The sequence below is a fragment of the Hyperolius riggenbachi genome, chromosome 2 (assembly GCF_040937935.1).
Source record: "Hyperolius riggenbachi isolate aHypRig1 chromosome 2, aHypRig1.pri, whole genome shotgun sequence".
Taxonomy (NCBI): Eukaryota; Metazoa; Chordata; class Amphibia; order Anura; family Hyperoliidae; genus Hyperolius; species Hyperolius riggenbachi.
The window spans coordinates 295,815,249-295,835,361 of NC_090647.1; the positions used below are offsets into that span (position 1 = coordinate 295,815,249).

Sequence of the window (20,113 nt, forward strand, 5' to 3'; positions counted from 1 at the left end):
TTTTGTGATGTCTGGGAACACCTCTCTCTGCTTAGAGACCACTCTGATGACAGAATCCTGCTCCTGCTCAGTTTGTCTGCCTCTATATTGAGTTTTCCCTCGAGACAAACAGCTCTCAAGGATAACACATTCTTTCCTGCCCAGGTCAAGATCTCCTCCACTTCTTCTTGCAACAACAGGGATCTCGTGCCTCCCTGTTTGTTGACAAAACGCTACTGCCGTAACATTGTCAGAGTGGATCAGAACATTGGACTGTGACAGTATCGATCGCGCCTGAAATAAGGCCCGCTTTACTTAATTCCCTCCAGTTGGATGACCTCAGACTCCAGTTCTGTCCACTTCCCTTGAAAGGCTCTGTGAGCTATACGAGCTCTCCAGCCCCAAGCGCTTGCATCCGTAGTAATTACCTTGTCTACAGGCTCCTTCCAAAGCCTTCCTTTCACAAGGTTGGATTCCTCCAACCACCACTGCAGAGACAACACAGTTTGAGGAATTGTGACTTTGAAATCTTATGTTTATGGACGACCGTCCCAATTTCCTAGAAGGAAACTCTGAAACTTCCTGATGTGCGCCAGTGCCCAGGGTACTGCCACCATTGTGGATGACATCAATCCCAGCACAGACAAAATCATCCTTAGGGAAACCTTGTCTTCCCTCTGTAATGATTTCACTGCCAAATTTATCTTTAGGATATTTTCCGGAGGAAAGAAAATCCTCTGTTTTAATGAATGCACTAGCATGCCTAGAAAAGGCGTTCTCTGACTTGGAATCAAAGAGTACTTCTCTAGGTTGATAATCCAACCTAGGGATCGGAGATGTTCCGATACCAGATTTAAATGGTTTGTCAGTTGATCTGCTGAACTTCCGAGAATAAGCAAGTCGTCTAAACACGGAATGATTAAAATCGACTGCTCTCTTAACGGAATCAATGCTTCTCCCAGCATCTTTGTGAACACTCTTGAGGCAGAAGTGATCCCAAACGAAAGGCAAACAAACTGGTAGTGTTCTACCCTCCTATTTACTCCAACTGCAAATTTTAGGAATTTTTGCGATTTTTGGTGAATGCCAATATGCATCTCTTAGATCGAGAGATGCCATAAAGGCCCCTGGAAACAGTAGCTCCCTTACTGAAGAAATGGATTCCATCCGAACTTTTTCTGTCTCATAACAGGTTAAGTCTTTTTAGGTTCAGAATCAGGCGGAACTTGCCCGACGACTTTTTACTACAAAAATAGTGAAACAGAAGCTTTGCTTTTGTTCCTTTACTGGCACAGGATACAGACTAACCAGCAAGCTCATGGTGACCCAGAACTCAAAGTGTGTAAGAGGCTACAATGGTCCTAAAAGCCCTCTTACTAAAATGCTAAGAAAAGCAAAAAAGTTTGCTTTCTTAAAACAGAAAGAATTTGCAATAATTCAGGTTGGAGTGAGCTTGAGATGTCTCCCAGTGCATCACTGCTGACTATATGCAAATTAACCATTGTTACCCTTAGCAGCTACACACCGCTGAAATGCAATGATGTGTCAGCTTGTTAATTTGTACAGAGCCCTAATGATCCAACATGCATACAGACTGTTTCGGATTGTTCGATCCGGCACAGGATAAAATACATTCTGTTTTAGCATGTTTTGCAATATACTCAAAATTTCTGGAAACCGAGTGGGATCTCCTGGGGCCTTTGAGACCACAAATCTTGACGATGGATGGAGCGCAAACTATTTGGTAACCAAACTTTATTGTTCGGCAAATAAACGGGCTTTTTGCCCCTTTTGCCCACCTGAGAGAGAAGCATCTTAGCCTCCCCCCACCGCCTTACACGAGTCATTGGGATTTTGACTGGGTTTTCGGAGCTTTATTTTTAAAGCCCCTTTTCCCGGACTTGTCAGAAGTCCACTTTCTGCCTTTTCTCTGATCTTTAGAGGCATCTCTTTGATCACACAAAAAAACTTTCGTTGCAACAGCTTTTTTCTTTTTAGGAAAAAAATTTTCTTTTTGTTCAATGTACTTTCCAAAGCTGATCATTAATTTCAGCAGTGGGTGTAAACTAATTTCAGCAGTGGGTGTAAACCTACTGCTGCCTCAGCCGAGGAATCAGCTAAATATGCAGCAGATTTAATGAGAATCGCAATAGAATTCAACAAATGCTCAACAGGTGCCAGTATATTAGCTCTGAGCTGATTAATCCACAGCTCCAAAGCTCTGACCACACATGTAGAGGCAACAGCCAGCCTAAACATAGCCACACTAGCCTCCAAAGACCTCTTCAAATAAGCATCCACTTTTTTATCCAGTGGATCCTTTAGCTTTGTATAATTGATTATGAATAGACAAATTAGCTACCACATCCTTACTCAACTCCAAAAGAGTAATTAATGGCAGCAATCAACACCTCCGTATCCTCAATACGGAATTTAAACTTTGGAACAGACTCAGATTTTATTTCTCTAATGTCTGAATCCTCAGAACTAGCTGCAAACTCAGCCTGACTAACATCAACCTCAGTCACAGATACTCCAGATACAGCAACCTGAGAAGTAGATGGATTAGCATTCAATAATGAAGACTTAATTGATTCCAATGAAGCATTAATCTCCTCTCTAAAGGATCTCAATGTATTCTGAACAGAGTGACCCGGCTCCTCCCTCATAACCCTCTCTATGCACAACTGACAGTCTTTGCATAGGGCAACATTACTTAACATTGCACAAAGGGCATCTCTTATAATTAGGAGGGAGCCTATGCTTATCTGCAGCAGCAGCCTCAGCAGATTTAGCAGCGGCCTCAGTTTTGGCCTGCAAACAAACAAAACCAACAAGGCATGTGACTCTGTACAGCTTTAGCACATTTAGCCCAGAAAGAGAAGCCATTATCTCACCTTCTGGGCGGCCTGGTTGCTCTCAATCCTCACAGCGTCTGACATGTCTCCAAACTTTCATGTCCAGCGCAGGACCAAACTCCCTCTGAGCAACAGTGCAAACAGGCCTGCGCAGCCTCCCTTTTAAAACATATCCGGCCTGCCGCAATTGGATGAGGGGCGGACCGGAGGTTCAGAAGGAGTAATGAACCAGCTCTACAAATTGCTACATTCGGCATACCCGCCAGAAATTACGCATCCGGACGCGGCCAAGCGTCCTAATGGCCGCAATGCGCTCCACGCTGCACATGGCCGCTGGCTTACCTCCGTCCTGCTCCTCTGCCGCAAGGCCGCCAAGGGGAACCCACGCCTTCCACACTTGCTCTCCCTGGCAGCGGGAGAGAAAAGTAGGCAAACCCCAGTAAAGATCCAGCCTGGGGCGCATGGCCAGACTGCCTCAGTACCACAGTCTCAGCCACCCAGAAGGATCCACCTGCAGCCCAGCACACAGGCTTCACCCAGAGGGGAGATGCCGACCTGCCTGGACGCAGGAACAAACAGCACTGAGGGTGGACTAACCATGTGACTTTTTTTTATAGGGGAAGTGCTGTCCCTGTTCCTGGGAGGAGCTACGTCTCACCTTGCCCTGAAATATTGTGGGGAAAAAAAACCCTCTGGGAGATATTTGCCTCGGGAGGGGGAAGCCTCTGGATCCTAACGAGGCTTTCCCTGTCCTCCTCCATCCCTCTGTTCAATTGCACGGGTACCCCAAAGTGCAGCGAGGTAAATATTTACCTACTGCAATCCTGAGCAGGCGCACTAGCGGCTCTCCATTTGGATTATGGCGGAAATAGCTGAACCCGACCGGATCCGCTCTACTGCGAAGGCGCGAATCCTTTGTGCCTGCATAGTAGAGCAGATACAATTGGGTTTGGCCATTTCCGCCTTACCTGAAGGAAGAGCTACTGCACCTACACTGGATCCTGGAGAGGTAAATAAATCCTAGCTTGTCAACTTGTCAGGGGAGGATTTGGGGGAGCCAGCGCTGGATTCCTGCTGTCTTCAGAGGTCAGGAAGCCTCATTGGGACCCTGAGGCTTCCCCCTCCTGAGGCAAGTATCCCCAGAGGGTTTTTTCTTGAAGTTACAAAGTCTCTTTAAGGCTACAGCAGTATGCCTGACACAGTGACCCACTTGCGTGAAATTTGTGAATAAAACCACATTTAAACCACTTCATGCCATACATTGAAGTGTTAAAATGCACGCACACTTCAACGAGCTAGATGTTTATATATAAATGTCCTATTTGCACTAATAGTGCTCAAATAGGATGTTTATTAACTTACCGTACATTTTGCATGAAGTGGTTAAAAAAAATCAAATATATTCTTAATACAGAGTCCCTAGTATTCGGCACTGGCAAGGATCACCTGATGTTGGATACATCTACACATAACCTCGCCCCCAAATACTTACCAAACCTCCATTAATGTCTAGCAGCCTTTCTGAATCACCTAGTGGCTTTCCCCGAGGATGATAGCCAGCATGTCAGGTGACCTGCATCGGGTAACGTCGCAAGCCGCTAGGTGATTCACAAAAGCTGCTAGAAATCGCTGGAGGCTCGGTAAGCATTTCAAATGCCTCAAAACCAGCCCAAAAGACAAAGTCTCTGTCACTCAGGCATGCCGGTTAGTAGAGACTTCCAGTTGCCTGAGTTCTGGATAACAGGTATCATACACAGTACATCATTGAATTGTTTTAACATATTCAGACTGTGGTGACCAAAACATTTCTTTCCTTTATTTCTTCGTTTTAATGTATTCCACGATTAGTATAAACAAACAAAGAAATTCGTTAAACAACCAGCTAATAGCTGTGAACTAGTTGTCTGCATTCATGGTGTGGGCAAACAATTACCCTTGAAATACATTATAGCGCTGTTGGACTAAAAACAGGGCAGCCCATGGATCAAGGTGGGTTTGTTCTTAGAATATTTACAAGCTATACTGGTGCAGAGTATGGCAAGTGAAGTCCTGCTCTTTGTAAAGCATGCTTTCAAAGTGAATATGGCCTTCAATACAAGGGAGCCTTTTCTCCCTTGGAGTAGCTCTGAATTGAACTTGAATATGCATGCATGTAAGTTACAATGTAACCCATGACAAATATGTCCGCTTTTCTCTTGCTACAGCTGTAGATGGGAACCCGGAACCCTATTCTAGCACGTAACATAAGTCATGGTAGCATTGACTTTTCAGAGATACTTCATATCTTAATTCTCTGCATAAAATGTAAATTAAGCCAAGAGGTGAGTATTTAAAGGGACTCCGAGCAGTGCAGAAACTATGGAAAGATGCATATCATTTTAAAGCTCTCTTTCTCCTCTTTCCAGTGAAAATAGAGAAAACTAAAAGGCGTAGGGCGACGATTTAGGTGTCGTCAGAAAGAGGAGAAAGAGAGCTTTAAAATGATATCCATCTTTGCATAGTTATATTGTATTACACAGGGCGATTTTTTCTCAAAGTCAGCAGCTCCATCCAGCAGAAAAAGTCACCCTGTGTAATACAATGTAACTATGGAAAGATGGATATCATTTTAAAGCTCTTTCTCCTCTTTCTTTATTATATTAATCACCTAAATCGTCGTCCTACGCCTTTTAGTTTTCTCTATTTTCGCGATCGAAGTTGCGGCAATTTCGATCGCGAAAATAGCGAAAATTAAAAGGCGTAGGGTGGTGGTTTATATATCATTGGAAAGAGGAGAAAGAGAGCTTTAAAATGATATGCATCTTTCCATAGTTTCTGCACTGCTCGGAGTCCCTTTAAGAAAAAGAGGTTCTAGAACTTCTTTGTGTACTTACGATGCTTGAGCCACAGATGTAGCAACCATGCACACCAACATGATATATAAAATTGGGTATCCCAGCTGCATGGTTTCTTGTATTGAGACCATGATCATGCCAGCTAGTGCCTTCACCGAGATCATGGTTATAGTGCCTATAATGACAGCAAGCAAGACATTTCTTAATATAAAATATTTGCTCAGGTAAGTCAAATTCTTAACATGTGGCAAAGATACAGCAAAAGTAAGTGGTTAATGATGCCATATTAAAACATATCGTGCACAGGAATTACCAAAGATCAACATCATAGAGGAAATCTAGAAAATACCGTTGCTATACATCAAAGTTTCCTATAAGGTCTACATTTGATTTGATCTATGGTCTTATCTACAAGAAAAGACCCTGGCAGAATTTATGAATGTTTAACCATTTTTCAGAGAATATGAATAACACAAAACTTTCCTATCACTCATGGTTAGTGGTTGGCTGAAGCCATTTCTTGTCAAAGAACTGGGTTCACTCTTTAAATAATAATCACTACTGTGATCACACACACACACACACACACACACACACACACACACACACACACACACACACACACACACACACACACACACACACACACACACACACACACACACACACACACACACACACACACACACACACACACACACACAGCATGGAATGTACTTGCTTGGACATTCTAAAATGACTATGATCCACAAAAAAGTCCAAGTTAACCTGTCACTGTAACATAAAGTGAAGGTTCTGGAGTGGCCAAAAACCTCATCCACAACTACCAAAAAAGACTGCAAGCTGTCATTGATGTTAAAGGGGGCAATACTTGCGGTTGTTTTGATTTTAAATCATAATCACAGAAGTGATAATGATTTCAAAGGAGTAACTGCAGCAGTCTGACAATAAATGGCTTCAGCCAGCCACTAACCATGCATGAAAGAAGTTTTTGTATTATCATTTATATTCTCTGAGAAATAATTCATACATTCTGCCAGGCTATGTAAACTTTTGTAGCGCAACAGAATATTGCCTCTGAAGAGGATTACCATATATACTCGCATACAAGCCAAATTTTTGACCCCCAAAAAGGGTGCCAAAAGTTGGGGGGGGGGGGGGGGTGTCAGCTTGTATGCTAGTCTTGGTTGGTGGGTGGTGGTCCGCGCCCCCCCCTCCGCCCGCGGCCGCCGCTGCTATTACCTGTTCAGCCAGGGGCCGCTTCCTCTAATCCGGGTTCCCCTCTCCATCATGCCCGGCGCTGCTGCTGAGACGAGGCAGGAAAGAGCGGTTCCCCTGGTAACGGCAATACGGGGGGGGGGTCCGCTTGTATGCTAGTCTTGGTTGGTGGGTGGTGGTCCGCGGCCCCCCCCCCCCCCCCCGCGGCCCCCCCTCCGCCCGCGGCCGCCGCTGCTATTACCTGTTCAGCCAGCGGCCGCTTCCTCTAATCCGGGTTCCCCTCTCCATCATGCCCGGCGCTGCTGCTGAGACGAGGCAGGAAAGAGCGGTTCCCCTGGTAACGGCGATACACATCGCCGCTACAGGAAGCCGCGCTCTTTCCTGCCTCGTCACAGCAGCAGCGCCGGGCATGCTGCTGTGATACACTTATACACATGATGGAAAGGGGAACCCGGATTAGAGGAAGTGGCCGCTGGCTGAACAGGTAATAGCGCGCGGGGGAAGGGGGGGGGGGGGGGCGGCGGAGGAGGTGGGGCGCTATACTGGGCACTTTACTAGCTATACTAGGCACTATACTGGGCACTATACCGGCTATACTGGGCACTATACCGGCTATACTGGGCCCTATACTAGCTATACTGGGCCCTATACTAGCTATACTGGGCCCTATACTAGCTATACTGGGCCCTATACTAGCTATACTGGGCCCTATACTAGCTATACTGGGCCCTATACTAGCTATACTGGGCACTATACTAGCTATACTGGGCACTATACTGGCTATACTGGGCACTTTAATAGCTATACTGTGCATTATACTGGCTATACTGGGGCACTATACTAGCTATACTGTGCACTATACTAGCTCTACTGGGGCACTACCTACCAATACTGGGGCACTATACTAGCTATACTGGGACACACTGGGGGGATCACACGGCCTGCACCAATCCAGCATTTCCTACCCCCGGCTTATATGGAGGTCAATCATTTTTCCCTGGTTTTTCAGGTAAAAGTTGGGGATTGGCTTATATGCGAGTATATACGGTATGTATTTGCATTTTTGCATGATTAAAATAAAAAAAACTAAAATAATTTTTAGGATTAGAAATGGTTAACCTTCCCAATATTTAATACTATTTCCTCCCAATGTAAAATGCTTGTAACCTAGCAGAAACCTGTTACTCCAGTGCAAGAACATTATTATTATTTACCATTTATATTGTGCTACCACCTTACCCAGTGCTTTACAGAGTATACAGTCCTGCAACTAACTGTCCCTCAGAGGGGCTCACAATCTACTCCCTACCATAGTAATATGTCCATTGTAGTCTAAAGCCAAATTAAGGTGATTACGTGGTCTGTATGTTTTTGGGAAGAAACCAGAGTGCCCAAAGGAAGCCCACGCAGACACAAGGAGAACATACAAGAGTGCTATCCACTACACCACTGTGCTGCCTATTATTTCCCCTCTATTCCTCATAACGTTCCCATCCAGCAACTAAACCCCCCAAAATTATACAACTACTGTAAGCCCCTCTTAAATTCTCACCTATTTGAGATAAATAGAAGCTGGTGCTGAAATGAACAAAGTTGGCATTACACTAACTGCTATGTAATCTCAGCATCTGATGTTTGGGCGTTGTAGAAGGTCCAGCTTTTGGCATTCTACTGATATAAGAATGGAGCATTTGGAGCTGTACCATGATCCAACATGGGGATAAGCTTGTCTGAGTTTAACCACTTAAAGGGAAGGTTCAGGGACAATAAAAAAAAAAAAAAGTTAAAAATCCATATCCTCTTACCTGGGGCTTCCTCCAGCCCGTGGCAGGCAGGAGGTGCCCTCGGCGCCGCTCAGCAGGCTCCCGGTGGTCTCCGGTGGCCGACCCGACCTGGCCAGGCCTCTTCTGTGCTCCATTATGCGTTTCACGCCGGTGCGCTGACGTCATCGGACGTCCTCCGGGCTGTACTGCGCAAGCTCAGTAGTTCTGAGCCAGCGCAGTACAGCCCGCAGGACGTCCGATGACGTCAGCGCGCCGGCGTGAAACGCATAATGGAGCACAGAAGAGACCTGGCCGCCGGCCTGGCCAGGTCGGGTCGGCCACCGGAAGCCTGCGGAGCGGCGCCGAGGGCACGTCCTGCCTGCCACGGGCTGGAGGAAACCCCAGGTAAGTGGATATGGATTTTTAATTTTTTTTTTGTCCCTGAACCTTCCCTTTAAGCGTCACATGACGCTCGGTGTAATGGAGCGCACACGCAGCACAGAGGGGACAGCGTGCTTCTGAGCCTCGCATTATGCGCCGGCCAGAAGTGAAGGGGGAAGGACATACTGTGCGCACAGGGCGCAGTATGTCCGGGGCAAAGTTCAAGCAAGTCGCACAACACCGGGAGGGATAGCGTGAGAACGGCACAAGACGGAGGGGGACTGGAGGGACAGGAGGTATGTGCTGCTTACTACCAACCCAGTGATGCAATCAATTTTACCACAACCCTTCGGTTGTGGTATCCTTTAAGGACTGCAGTCTTAAAACCCCTTAAGGACCAGACACTTTTTTTCCATTCAGACCACTGCAGCTTTTAACGATTTATTGCTTGGTCATACAACCTACCATCTAAGTGAATTTTACCTCCTTTTCTTGTCACTAATACAGCTTTCTTTTGGTGCTATTTGATTGCTGCTGTGATTTTTAGTTTTTATTATATTCATCAAAAAAATTCATGAATTTTGTTAAAAAAGAGATTTTTTTTTTTTTAAACATATTTTTTATTTTTCTCCCAACAGATGGATATACAGAAAATCACATTGCTTGGGACAAACAGAGCAATTAACAGAGCATTAACAGAGCATTGGAATTCAGCTTGTTCCCAAGCTGAATTCCAATGACAAGTTTTTAGTTTCCTGTATATCCTCCCCCCCTTATATTTTAACCCCCCCTTCCCTCCCCTTCTGTCATCTCAGAGAGCTTTTCGTCAAATACACGGTCTTCTATGTTATGTCCAATCTACCCAAAGACCCCTGCAGATGTTCTGTGAGATACCATTTTGTGTGTTTGAAATGTTCCATTAACCAGTTCGCATTCAGTCGTTTTTCGCTTCATGCATCCGAACAATGTTCACCTCCCATTCATTAGCCTATAACTTTATTACTACTTATCACAATGAACTGATCTATATCTTGTTTTTTCCGCCACCAATTAGGCTTTCTTTGGGGGGTACATTTTACTAAGAGCCACTTTACTGTAAATGCATTTTAAAAGGAAGAATAAGAAGAAAACGGAAACAAATCATTATTTCTCACTTTTCGGCAATTATAGTTTTAAAATAATACATGCCTCCATAATTAAAACCCACGTATTGTATATGCCCATTTGTCCCGTTTATTACACCATTTAAATTATGTCCCTATCACAATGTATGGCGACAATATTTTATTTGGAAATAAAAGTGCATTTTTTCCGTTTTGCATTCATCACTATTTACAAGCTTATAATAAAAAAAAAAAAAGAAATATTTCAATCTGACATAGATATTTAAAAAGTTTAGACCCTTAGGTAAATATTTGTGTTTTTTTTTTTTTTTTAATTGTAATGTTTTTTTTTTTTTTTAATTAAACATTTTATGTGGGTATTTTTGGGAGGGTGGGATTGAAATTGTATTTTTTTTGTAAATATATGTGTATTTTTATTTTTATTTAACCTTAAGATGTAGTTTACTTTTTGGCCACAAGATGGCAGCCATGAGTTGTTTACAGTGACGTCACTCTAAGCGTACCACGTACGCTTAGAGCGACATAGGAAGCAGAAAAAGCGTAGCTTCCGAGAGAAGCTGTCGCTTTTTCTGCGGGGGAGAGGAATCAGTGATCGGGCACCGTTGCCCGATTCACTGATTCACTGGCTAACAAACCGCCGGCCGGGAGCGCGCGTGCACGCGCGCGATCAGCCGCGTGGACGCGCAGGAGCGCACATGGCTTCCTGGACGTGAGTTTCACGTCCAGGAATGTCAAATAGTTAAGGTTTTGATCTCCGGGTCCGTAAAAGATGCAAAAATAAAGCTTTTCCACTTTTTAAAACCCCCCGCTGTTTTCTTATATTTGTGTATAGTCCAACTTGTCTTGGTTAAAGAGATGTTGAAGTTCTTCCTGCACATCCCAGACAGTGGGGACATTTGGATAAATCCATCTATTAAAAATGACTTTGCGCGCAGCCACCACAATCAGATGTGCCATTTTGCTCACAACCGGTGTAGCTGCTGCAGCAGGGTCAGACCCAGTCATTTCAACGTATTTGAACAAGAGCATAAGCGGGCATGGGTTAAGTTGAAGATTACACACACGTTTGATATATAAAAAAACATTGTCCCAGAATACTACTATTGATGGACAAGACCACAAACAATGGAACAAATCAGCATCTTGTAAGGAACACTTGGGGCATCTTGGTGAATAGTGCGCAGGAGGTGACCGGTATTTTATATTGAAGGCATATTTTGCCCTGTGTATTAATTTGAGCTGTGATTCCCTCCAATTTTCCCCTGGAACCAATTTATGTACTACCCTGTACCCCTCAAGAATTTTCCCTTCTATGTTCTCAACGGAGATCTTTCTTCCATTTAGAAAAATTGTACTGAGCTTTAGTCTCCAGATCTATTTCCTGTAATTTAGCGTGCATTTCAGATAGTGACTGATGTGGTCGATGGGGGGAAAGAAACCTATCGAAAGAATCCAAAGTGGCTATGGATTGTATATCCTTGATTTTGCTATGCACATACGACTGTAGTTGGCCATAATATAAGAAATGACTCCTTGGCATTCCAAATTTTGCTCTAATCTCCAAAAGTGATAAAAGTCTCCCCCTGCGCAAATCACACAGCTGCCCAAGGTTCTCAACCCCCTTATCTAACCAGGACAAAAATCCCCCATGAGCAAGGCTGGCTTGAAAACCTGGCAGACCCCATAGTGGCATGTATTTCGAGATTTGCTGAGGTGTTGTGTATATTTTCCTGAGAGCTCTCCAGGCCATCACCGTATCTTTAATAACTCTGCTATTTTTGAGTTTGGGGGGCATGTATTTTTGAGGGGTGTGTAATAAGCCAGTCAGCGACCATGGATCGGAAAAAGATGCCTCGAGGGAATAAATTTGAATAATAGCTAGTTTTATTTATCCAGTCTATCACATGTCTGGTCAGGCAGGCCAGGTTGTAACGGGCGAATGTCTGGTATCGCCAGACCCCCCCACATTCTAGGGAGTGTCAGCTTGGAGAGAGCTATCCTCGATTTTTTGCCCCTCCACAAAAACCTAGTGAAGGCTCTATTCAAATCTTGGATATCCTTGTGTCTCAACATTAAGGGTATAGTTTGTAAGGGGTAGAGCAACCTACCAAAGGAGACTGACTTGATTAGTGCCGCCCTCCCCGAGAGATTAATTGGCAAATTTTCCCAGCTAGCTAGTTGGCGTATTAAGTCTTTGATTAATGGGTCGTAATTTAGAGAGTACAGCATATTTGGGTCTTTGTGTATTTTTATACCTAGGTATGTAACCACCGAGCTGACCTTGACTGGAAGGTGCATCAAAGTATATCTGGGAGCACAGGGAGATAGATACAGTAGTTCAGATTTAGATACATTTACCTTGAACCCACTAAGAGAACCTACCTCGCAAATAATTTCAAATATTTTGTCGAGCTGGGTTTCTGGGTCGTATAAAAATAGTAAGATGTCATCAGCGAACATGGCTTGAGAGATCATCTCCTCACCAATTTTTATCCCATCTATCCCTCTATCCAACATCTGGGTCAGAGGTTCCAGTGCCAGGTTAAATAATAGGGGAGACAGAGGGCACCCTTGTCTAGTGCCCTTTTGTAATATGAATTCTTCTGATAGGAAGCCCGGGGTATAAACTCTAGCTTTAGGATTGATATGCATAGCCCCAATTTTCTGATTCCCCCTTGGATATTCATTTTGTCCAATATTTTCTCCAACCAGCTCCAGCTAACATTATCGAAGGCCTTTTCGGCATCAATTAACAGCAGAGCGTGCGCTTTACCCGATTTGGGATAAGCTCTGACATGATCTTGAGCTATCAATACTTTGCGAATGTTAGCTATAGCGGATCGGTGTTGAATAAAACCCACCTGATTAGGACTCACAAGTTTAGGGAGCAAATCTGCTAATCTGTTAGCCATTATTTTTGAAAGGATCTTGAGATCCTGATTTATTAAGGATATAGGGCGATACGAGCCTGGCTCTAAAGGATCTTAACCATGTTTTGGAATAAATTTAATGTAAGCCATGTTCGCTGATGAAGGATATTGCCCTCCCTTGAGGATTTTATTAAACAAAGAAACGAGGTATGGGGCTAGTTCCTGTTTCAAGATCTTATAAAATTCGGGGGTGAACCCGTCTGGTCCTGGGGCCTTTCTATTTGACAGAGCTTTAATTGTAGCGCACACTTCTTCTGGGGTTATTGGTGCATTTAGGGCCAGCAGTTCCTCGTCCAATAAGGACGGGAGGGAGATATAATCAAGCCAGTGTGGGGTTGAAGGTCTTGAAGTTTGAGTGTCGGGCTGTTCATATAGATTTTTGTAAAATTTACCAAAGAGGGTATTTATAGATTTGGGGTCGTTTAGGATCTGGCCTGACGGAGATCTGAGGCTGGTGATCACAGTGCACAATTGTGGGGGTTTCGACATTCTCGAGAGGAGGCTCCCCATTTTATTTCCATATTTATAAAAGTATAAATCCCTATACGATTTTAGGTATCTCTCTCTAATTTTGCAATCTGCGTCTGATTTTTGTTTTGCTGTCATCCATGTTAGACGTGATTCAGGGGTGGGGTTATTCAGAAAGATTTTGTGGGCCGAACGAAGCTCCTCAATAGATAACATATAAGCTTCATGTGACTTCTTCCTCTTCCCTGCTATATAGCTTATGATTCTGCCCCTGAGTGTCGGTTTGGCTGCCTCCCAAAATAAAAATATATGTCCCATATGTGCGAGGAATTGTCATCCTTATACTCCCACCACCATTGTAAAAGCAGTTGAGCAATGCCTTCGTCTTCATATAAGTGGGAGGGAAACGGCCATATGATATCTGTGTTTTAGGGATTATGGTAGAGAATGTCATTTGTATGGGAGCGTGATCTGATATCACCAGGTCCAGAATCTCCGTCTGAGTTACTTGGGGCATCAATGAGGGGGTAACAAAGAAGTAGTCCAGCCGAGACCACACATCATGGGGTATGGAATAGAAGGTATATTCCTCATTATCTGGGTGCAAAGCCCTCCAACTATCACATAACATTGAGGATGATATATATTCGGTTAGTGTCTGAGACTTGGTAGTAGTGGACTTACTGGCAGGTGTTCTTTTAGATCTATCTTCCAGTGTATTCATAATGGCATTAAAGTCTCCCCCCTGTACTATCTTGGTGTCCCCCAGCAGTAACATCTCATTTCTGATCGTATCATAGAACAGTTTATCTTCCTCATTGGGAGCATATACATTAAACAATATAAGTTCCTCTCCCGCCAAGCGTAACCTGATCCATAGCCACCGTCCCTCCCCATCACACTTATGATCCATAATCTGCCCCTGTAAGGACTTACGGAGTAGAATTAACACCCCGGCTTTGCGCCCCTGAGCTGGAGAGCCAAAAACTTGTCCCACCTAACATTTGGACATATATTTGAATTGGTCTTGTGATAAATGACACTCTTGGAGCATAGCTATATCTGATTTAATCTTTTTTAAATGGCGAAGCACTATTGAGCGCTTTCCCGGGGATCTTAGCCCTTTAACATTCCAAGATGTTATCTTGAGTGACATGGGTGTAATGTGTCACGGATCAAGTCAGCTGGTTGATTACATTTCACATTTACCATATAAACTTGCTCCCACTCCCGAGATGACAGAACCCTCCCATAACCCACCCTTTACCCCCCCCCCCCACCCCTATCCCCCTCCCCAAATGACTTGAAGTTTGGCAGTGGAGCTGGTCTGCTCCTAAAAAACTCCATGGAAGTTAACGACCGAGTCAGTTGGGGGGAAAAAAAAACTAAAAGCTAAAACAAAACAAAGATAAACAAAAGCATAGCTACTTGACTCCACTTCTTCCCTGGACGTCCTCCTCAGAGTAGCTCCAATTCGATGCTCCGACCAGCGTCACATCTTTAGCTGTTTAGCTGTGGATAGTAGTGAGAAGCTCCTTCTCCCATCAAAAAAAAAAAAATAAAATAAAAAAAAAACCCTGTGGAAACCGTGAACTCAAAACTGTGAAAGACAAGATATATCAGACTTCAACTGTTAACACAGGGAGATGAGCTATCTTCAGTATGGCAGTGCCCCCTGCCAGTCGATAATAAACAATGCAGACCGGAGAGCTTGATTTTTTCAATCTGGATCAGAATTGTTTCTTCTTAAAAAGGTTAGAGCATCAGCTACTGAGTGAAATACATGCGTTTAATCTGCGTCATCTGTAATTCTCATTATAGCAGGATACTGTAGCGCAAATTTCCATTTCTTCTCAATGCATAATGCACAAGCTGGATTAAAAGCCTGGCGTTTCTTAGATACCTCAGCTCAGTAATCGAAGATTCAGATCTGCGTATTTTGGTGCTCCAGCGGGTGATCTAGATCTCTGTATGCCCGCAGTAACACGTTTTTCTCTGCGAAATCCAGATATCTAGCCAGGACCAGACGTGGAGGGCGTTTATCAGAAGGGTGGCGTGGGGGTCCCACTCTGTGGGCCCGTTCTACTTTGCAGCCTCTCTTGAAGCCCAGCATCTTAGGAAGTGTGGATGCACAGAAGTCTCGCAGTGCTTGGGCTGTCATAGCTTCAGGGAGTCCCACCACCCTTAAATTATTGCGCCGTGATCTGTTTTCCAAATCTTGTAGCTTCTCTTGCATCAATTTATGCTCAGCGCTCAGCTTCTCATCTTCTTTTTCTTCCTGAGCCCTGTCGTCCTCTATCTTTTGAATGCGTTCCTCCGCGTGGTCTAAACACTGGTCATGGGCCTGCACCTTAAAGTTTATCTCCTTGAGCGAGTGATCTATGGCTGATTGTATCACTGACTGTAGCTCAGGAGCAAGTTTCTCCACTACCGCCGCAGCTAAGATCTGATAATCTATGCCCCCTCTCCCTCCCTCACCTGGATACAAAGCGTAGGTGTCCTGAGAGAGATCTCTTGCTGGTGAGGGGGGAGGGTCGGGTTCGTGCGCTTTCGACTGTGGCTGCGATGGCTGTGAGGAAGAAGGTGCGGCGGCCATATTGGGTGCTGCCTCCTCCGCGCCGGGTGATTTGCTGTGGACCGCGTTAAATACCAGTCCATGAGGCGGGTAGATGGCGTCCGGGGGGTCTATCTGACTCCAGCGGTAAGTGTTGGCAGGCGGGGAGCGCCTTAGATGTGCTGCGGATCGCTGGAAGGAGTCTCGGCTAGCGGAGCTCTGCCCTCAGCCTCCTTCCATCCAGGCGCCGGAACCGGAAGTAAATTGATTTTTTTTTAACTTTGTGCTGACATTTTTCAAATAAAGTAAAATTTCTACATACATTTTTGTCTAAATTTATTGTGCTACATGTCTTTGATAAAAAAAAAAATCCAATAAGTGTATATTTATTGGTTTGGGTAAAAGTTATAGCGTTTACAAACTATGGTGCCAAAAGTGAATTTTCCCAGTTTGAAGCATCTCTGACTTTTCTGAGCACCTGTCATTTTTCATGAGGTGCTAGAATTCCAGGATAGTATAAATACCAAATGACCCCATTTTGGAAAGAAGACATCCCAAAGTATTCACTAAGAGGCATGGTGAGTTCATAGAAGATTTACTTTGTGACAAAAAAATAAAATATTTAAAAAAATAAAAAGTTTCCATTTCTGCTAACTTGTGACCCCAACCCCAAAAAATGAAATCTGCCACGGACTCACCATGCCCCTCTCTGAATACTTTGGGGTGTCTACTTTTCAAAATTGGGTCATTTGTGGGGTGTGTTTACTGTCCTGGCATTTTGGGGGTGCTAAATTGTAAGCGGATAAAACCTTTAAAATTTGCTTGGAGGAAGCGGTGGAATTACCTCAATAAAGCAGACACGAAAGACTGTCTGTATAATAGTAATCACATTTATTATATAGTACTGCAAAACTGAGGCGCTACTACTGCTACTGCTAAAATTCTGTTTGTCTCCACGTTTATTGTCTGATGAAGTGAGCATAGCCTGCGAAACGCGTTGCACTTTTAGGGTACTATATAATAAATGTGATTACCATTATACAGACAGTCTTTCGTGTCTGCTTTATGGAGGTAAGTCCACCGCTTCCTCCAAGCAAATTTTAAAGGTTTTATCCACTTTTACCCTGCTGGCACCTCTGTTCCCCGTTTGCTGTACCGTGTCCACCCCTGGTGGAGGGGTGATCTACCACTTTTCTGATCTACAGAGAGCGACTTCTTGTTCCTGAGTGAGGGCAGGTCTAATCTCCTCACCTGCCTATACAGTGGTTGCCTTTGTGGTAACCCATGTTTGTGAGTATACTCTTCTCACTAATTATATGCTGAACATACTACACTATATTGGGCTCTCGGGTTTCTATAACCTTAGATGTACACAATGCACTTGGTAGGTGATCTGAGGGCGGGTCTGTGGGCGATCTGAGGGTGTGGGCGGGTGATCAGGTGCCCGCAAGGGGCAGGTTAGGGTCTGATCTGATGGGTGGTAGTGACAGGTGGTGGCGGGGAGTGAGTGATGGGCGATTGACAGGTGATCAGTGGGTGATTACAGGGGAGAATAGATGTATACAGTACACAGGGGGGGGGGGGGGTCTGGAGAGGATCTGAGGAGTGCGGGGGGGGGGGGGGGGGGTGATCAGGAGCCCCCAGGGGGGCAGTATAGGACCTAATCTAAAATATAGCGTTGACAGATAGTGACAGGGAGTGATTGATGGGCGATTAGGGGGGTGATTGGGTGCAAACAGTGGTCTGAGGGGGTGATCGGGGGGGGGGGGGGGGGGCAGGATCAGTGTGTTTTGTGTTTACTAGAAGGGCTGCCTCCTGCCCTGGTGGTCCCTCGATCACTGGGACCACCAGGGCAGGAGGCAGCCTGTATAATACACTTTGCTAGCTTAACAAAGTGTATTATACACTTTGTATCGGGCAGATCGGGGGTTAACAACCCGCCGGTGCTGCTAATTGGCCGGCCAGTTGACGTTGCGGTTGGGCAGAGCCTAATGCTGGCGGATGCACGTGCATGTATGCGCGCGATCCCCGGCTACTCAGTCCCCCAGGTTTCGCTGCCGATCGGCGTTACACGGCCCTGGGGGTGCCACTTTGCCGACACCCATAGGTAGTGGGCGGTCGGCAAGTGGTTAAGTGGCCAGATAGTGTACTAGTGGCTGGATAGTGCACTGATTAAGGGCTCTGACACAGGAGAGCTGGATTCAAAGCTTGGCTCTTCCTATTCAGTAAGCCAGCACCTATTCAATAAGGAGACCTTGGGCAAGTCTCCCTAACACTGCTATCGCCTATAGAGCGCGTCCTAGTGGCTGCAGCTCTGGCACTTTGAGTCCGCCAGGAGAAAAGCGCAATAAAAATGTTGCTTGTCTTGTCTATTTGTCTAGTATACAAAATGGATTTAAAGAAGTTTTAACATATGGTTGTCTATATAATTCAGAGGTACAGTTCCTCTCCATTCTGTTCTTCAACCTCGTCTGGCTAATACATTTCAGTACAAACTGTCCCCTTCCCTCTCACCTTTGCATGGACTTCACATCTTTCATAATCTCTAGCTAGGGCAGAACAATCTGCCTGGGTACAATTAAAGAGCACATGTAACAATTCATAGCAGAACATAAAAAAAAATAAAAAATATTATTATTATTTATTGGATTCATATAGCGCCAACATATTACGCAGCGCTGTACATTACATGAATTATCCTGGTTCAGTGGTCAAACCAAGAATGTTTTTTTTTTTTTTTTTTTATAACTGTATATTGGTATATAGCCCTGCCCTCCCAGAGATGTTTAGCCTAGGCTTGATGTCACACAGACTTCTGCCCCAGAATACACTGGGAGATCAACTGACATTACTGCTCACTACACCGATGGGGGTTGGGGGGAGAAACATCCCACAGCGATTCAACTTATAAGCTGCAAAGATGTCAGCACCACTGATACATGTAAGAATGTAAATCAGAAGGAGGTAAGATTTTACAATGGGCAGACATTGACTAAATATTTTATAAATCTATATTAATAGCTATCATTTAAATACATTATATTCAGTACAGTTGTAAAGTTACTCTTGACAAAATTACCATAGGAAAAAGGAACTGAAAAATATATGAATATATCTGTGCAGCATTTATAGTTTCTAATGCCAGCCAGTTCATATTATATTTTGACTTTAAATACACTTTATCCACTGTAAACTTGTAGCAGTAGTGACCATTAGAACTGCATTTTCCAGGCACGCATATTCCAGGGAGTGTCAACAGGTTTCAGCAATGCTTTGTTGCAATGTCATAACAGGAAGCAAGAAAGGGCCACACCCTTAGGAGAAGTGAGAGAAGTCCTTGGGTATAATGATCAGAACTAATGTCTTGAAAGGAGTTGGAGCAGTAAAGTGGAGGAAAGAAAATTGAATAGCAGCTTACTTATTTTACATACCCAATAATGCAACCAACAATAGTATGACAACTATGTAATTGGCATTCTTCTGTTTGTAGTAATACAGCAGGGAACAAAAGGCAAGAATTTCCACCAGCTAAAGAAAAATGTAAAAAAGAAACATTATTATACCTATAGAGTGAGTTTTTTTCTTTTAGTTTTTTGTTGTTGTTGTTTTTCTTTAATAGGAAATAGATTCTAAGTCCATGAAGCATACCAGATGCAGTAAAGAGATGCATCCCAGATCCTGACAAAGATTTGGAAAATGCAGTAGTGTTCTTCTAAGAGTTTTTTTTAAAATATTTAAAAACAAAACGTTTTTCTGACTCATCATGCATATATGATATGCAAAACACAAATTCTAGTTATGCTATAGCGACAACCTTTTCACAGGGAATTTAAAGGGAACCTGAATCAAGTAAAATTATTTAAAATAAAAACATGATGTACCTGCAAATGAATATTACTTACCTCGCCATCAGTTCCCTTCAGAAGCTCACCATCTTCTTCTTACAGGGATTCCGTCCTGTTCTGACAAGATTTTGTCAGAACTGAAATATATCAGATGCTGTC

At 44.0% G+C, this 20,113-nt stretch overlaps 1 protein-coding gene across 6 annotated transcripts in view; it reads right to left on the reverse strand.

Annotated features, from left to right (window-relative positions):
- The window catches only part of NIPAL3 (NIPA like domain containing 3), a 95,285-nt gene that overhangs the window by 12,681 nt on the left and 62,491 nt on the right, over positions 1-20,113 (reverse strand). For all 6 annotated transcript variants that reach the window (XM_068268979.1, XM_068268978.1, XM_068268982.1 and 3 more), the window contains 2 exons: positions 19,541-19,637; positions 5,711-5,846 (listed from right to left, as the gene is read on the reverse strand). In XM_068268979.1, coding sequence (XP_068125080.1) covers positions 5,711-5,846; positions 19,541-19,637 — 233 coding nt within the window. The remainder of the gene's footprint in view (positions 1-5,710; positions 5,847-19,540; positions 19,638-20,113) is intronic.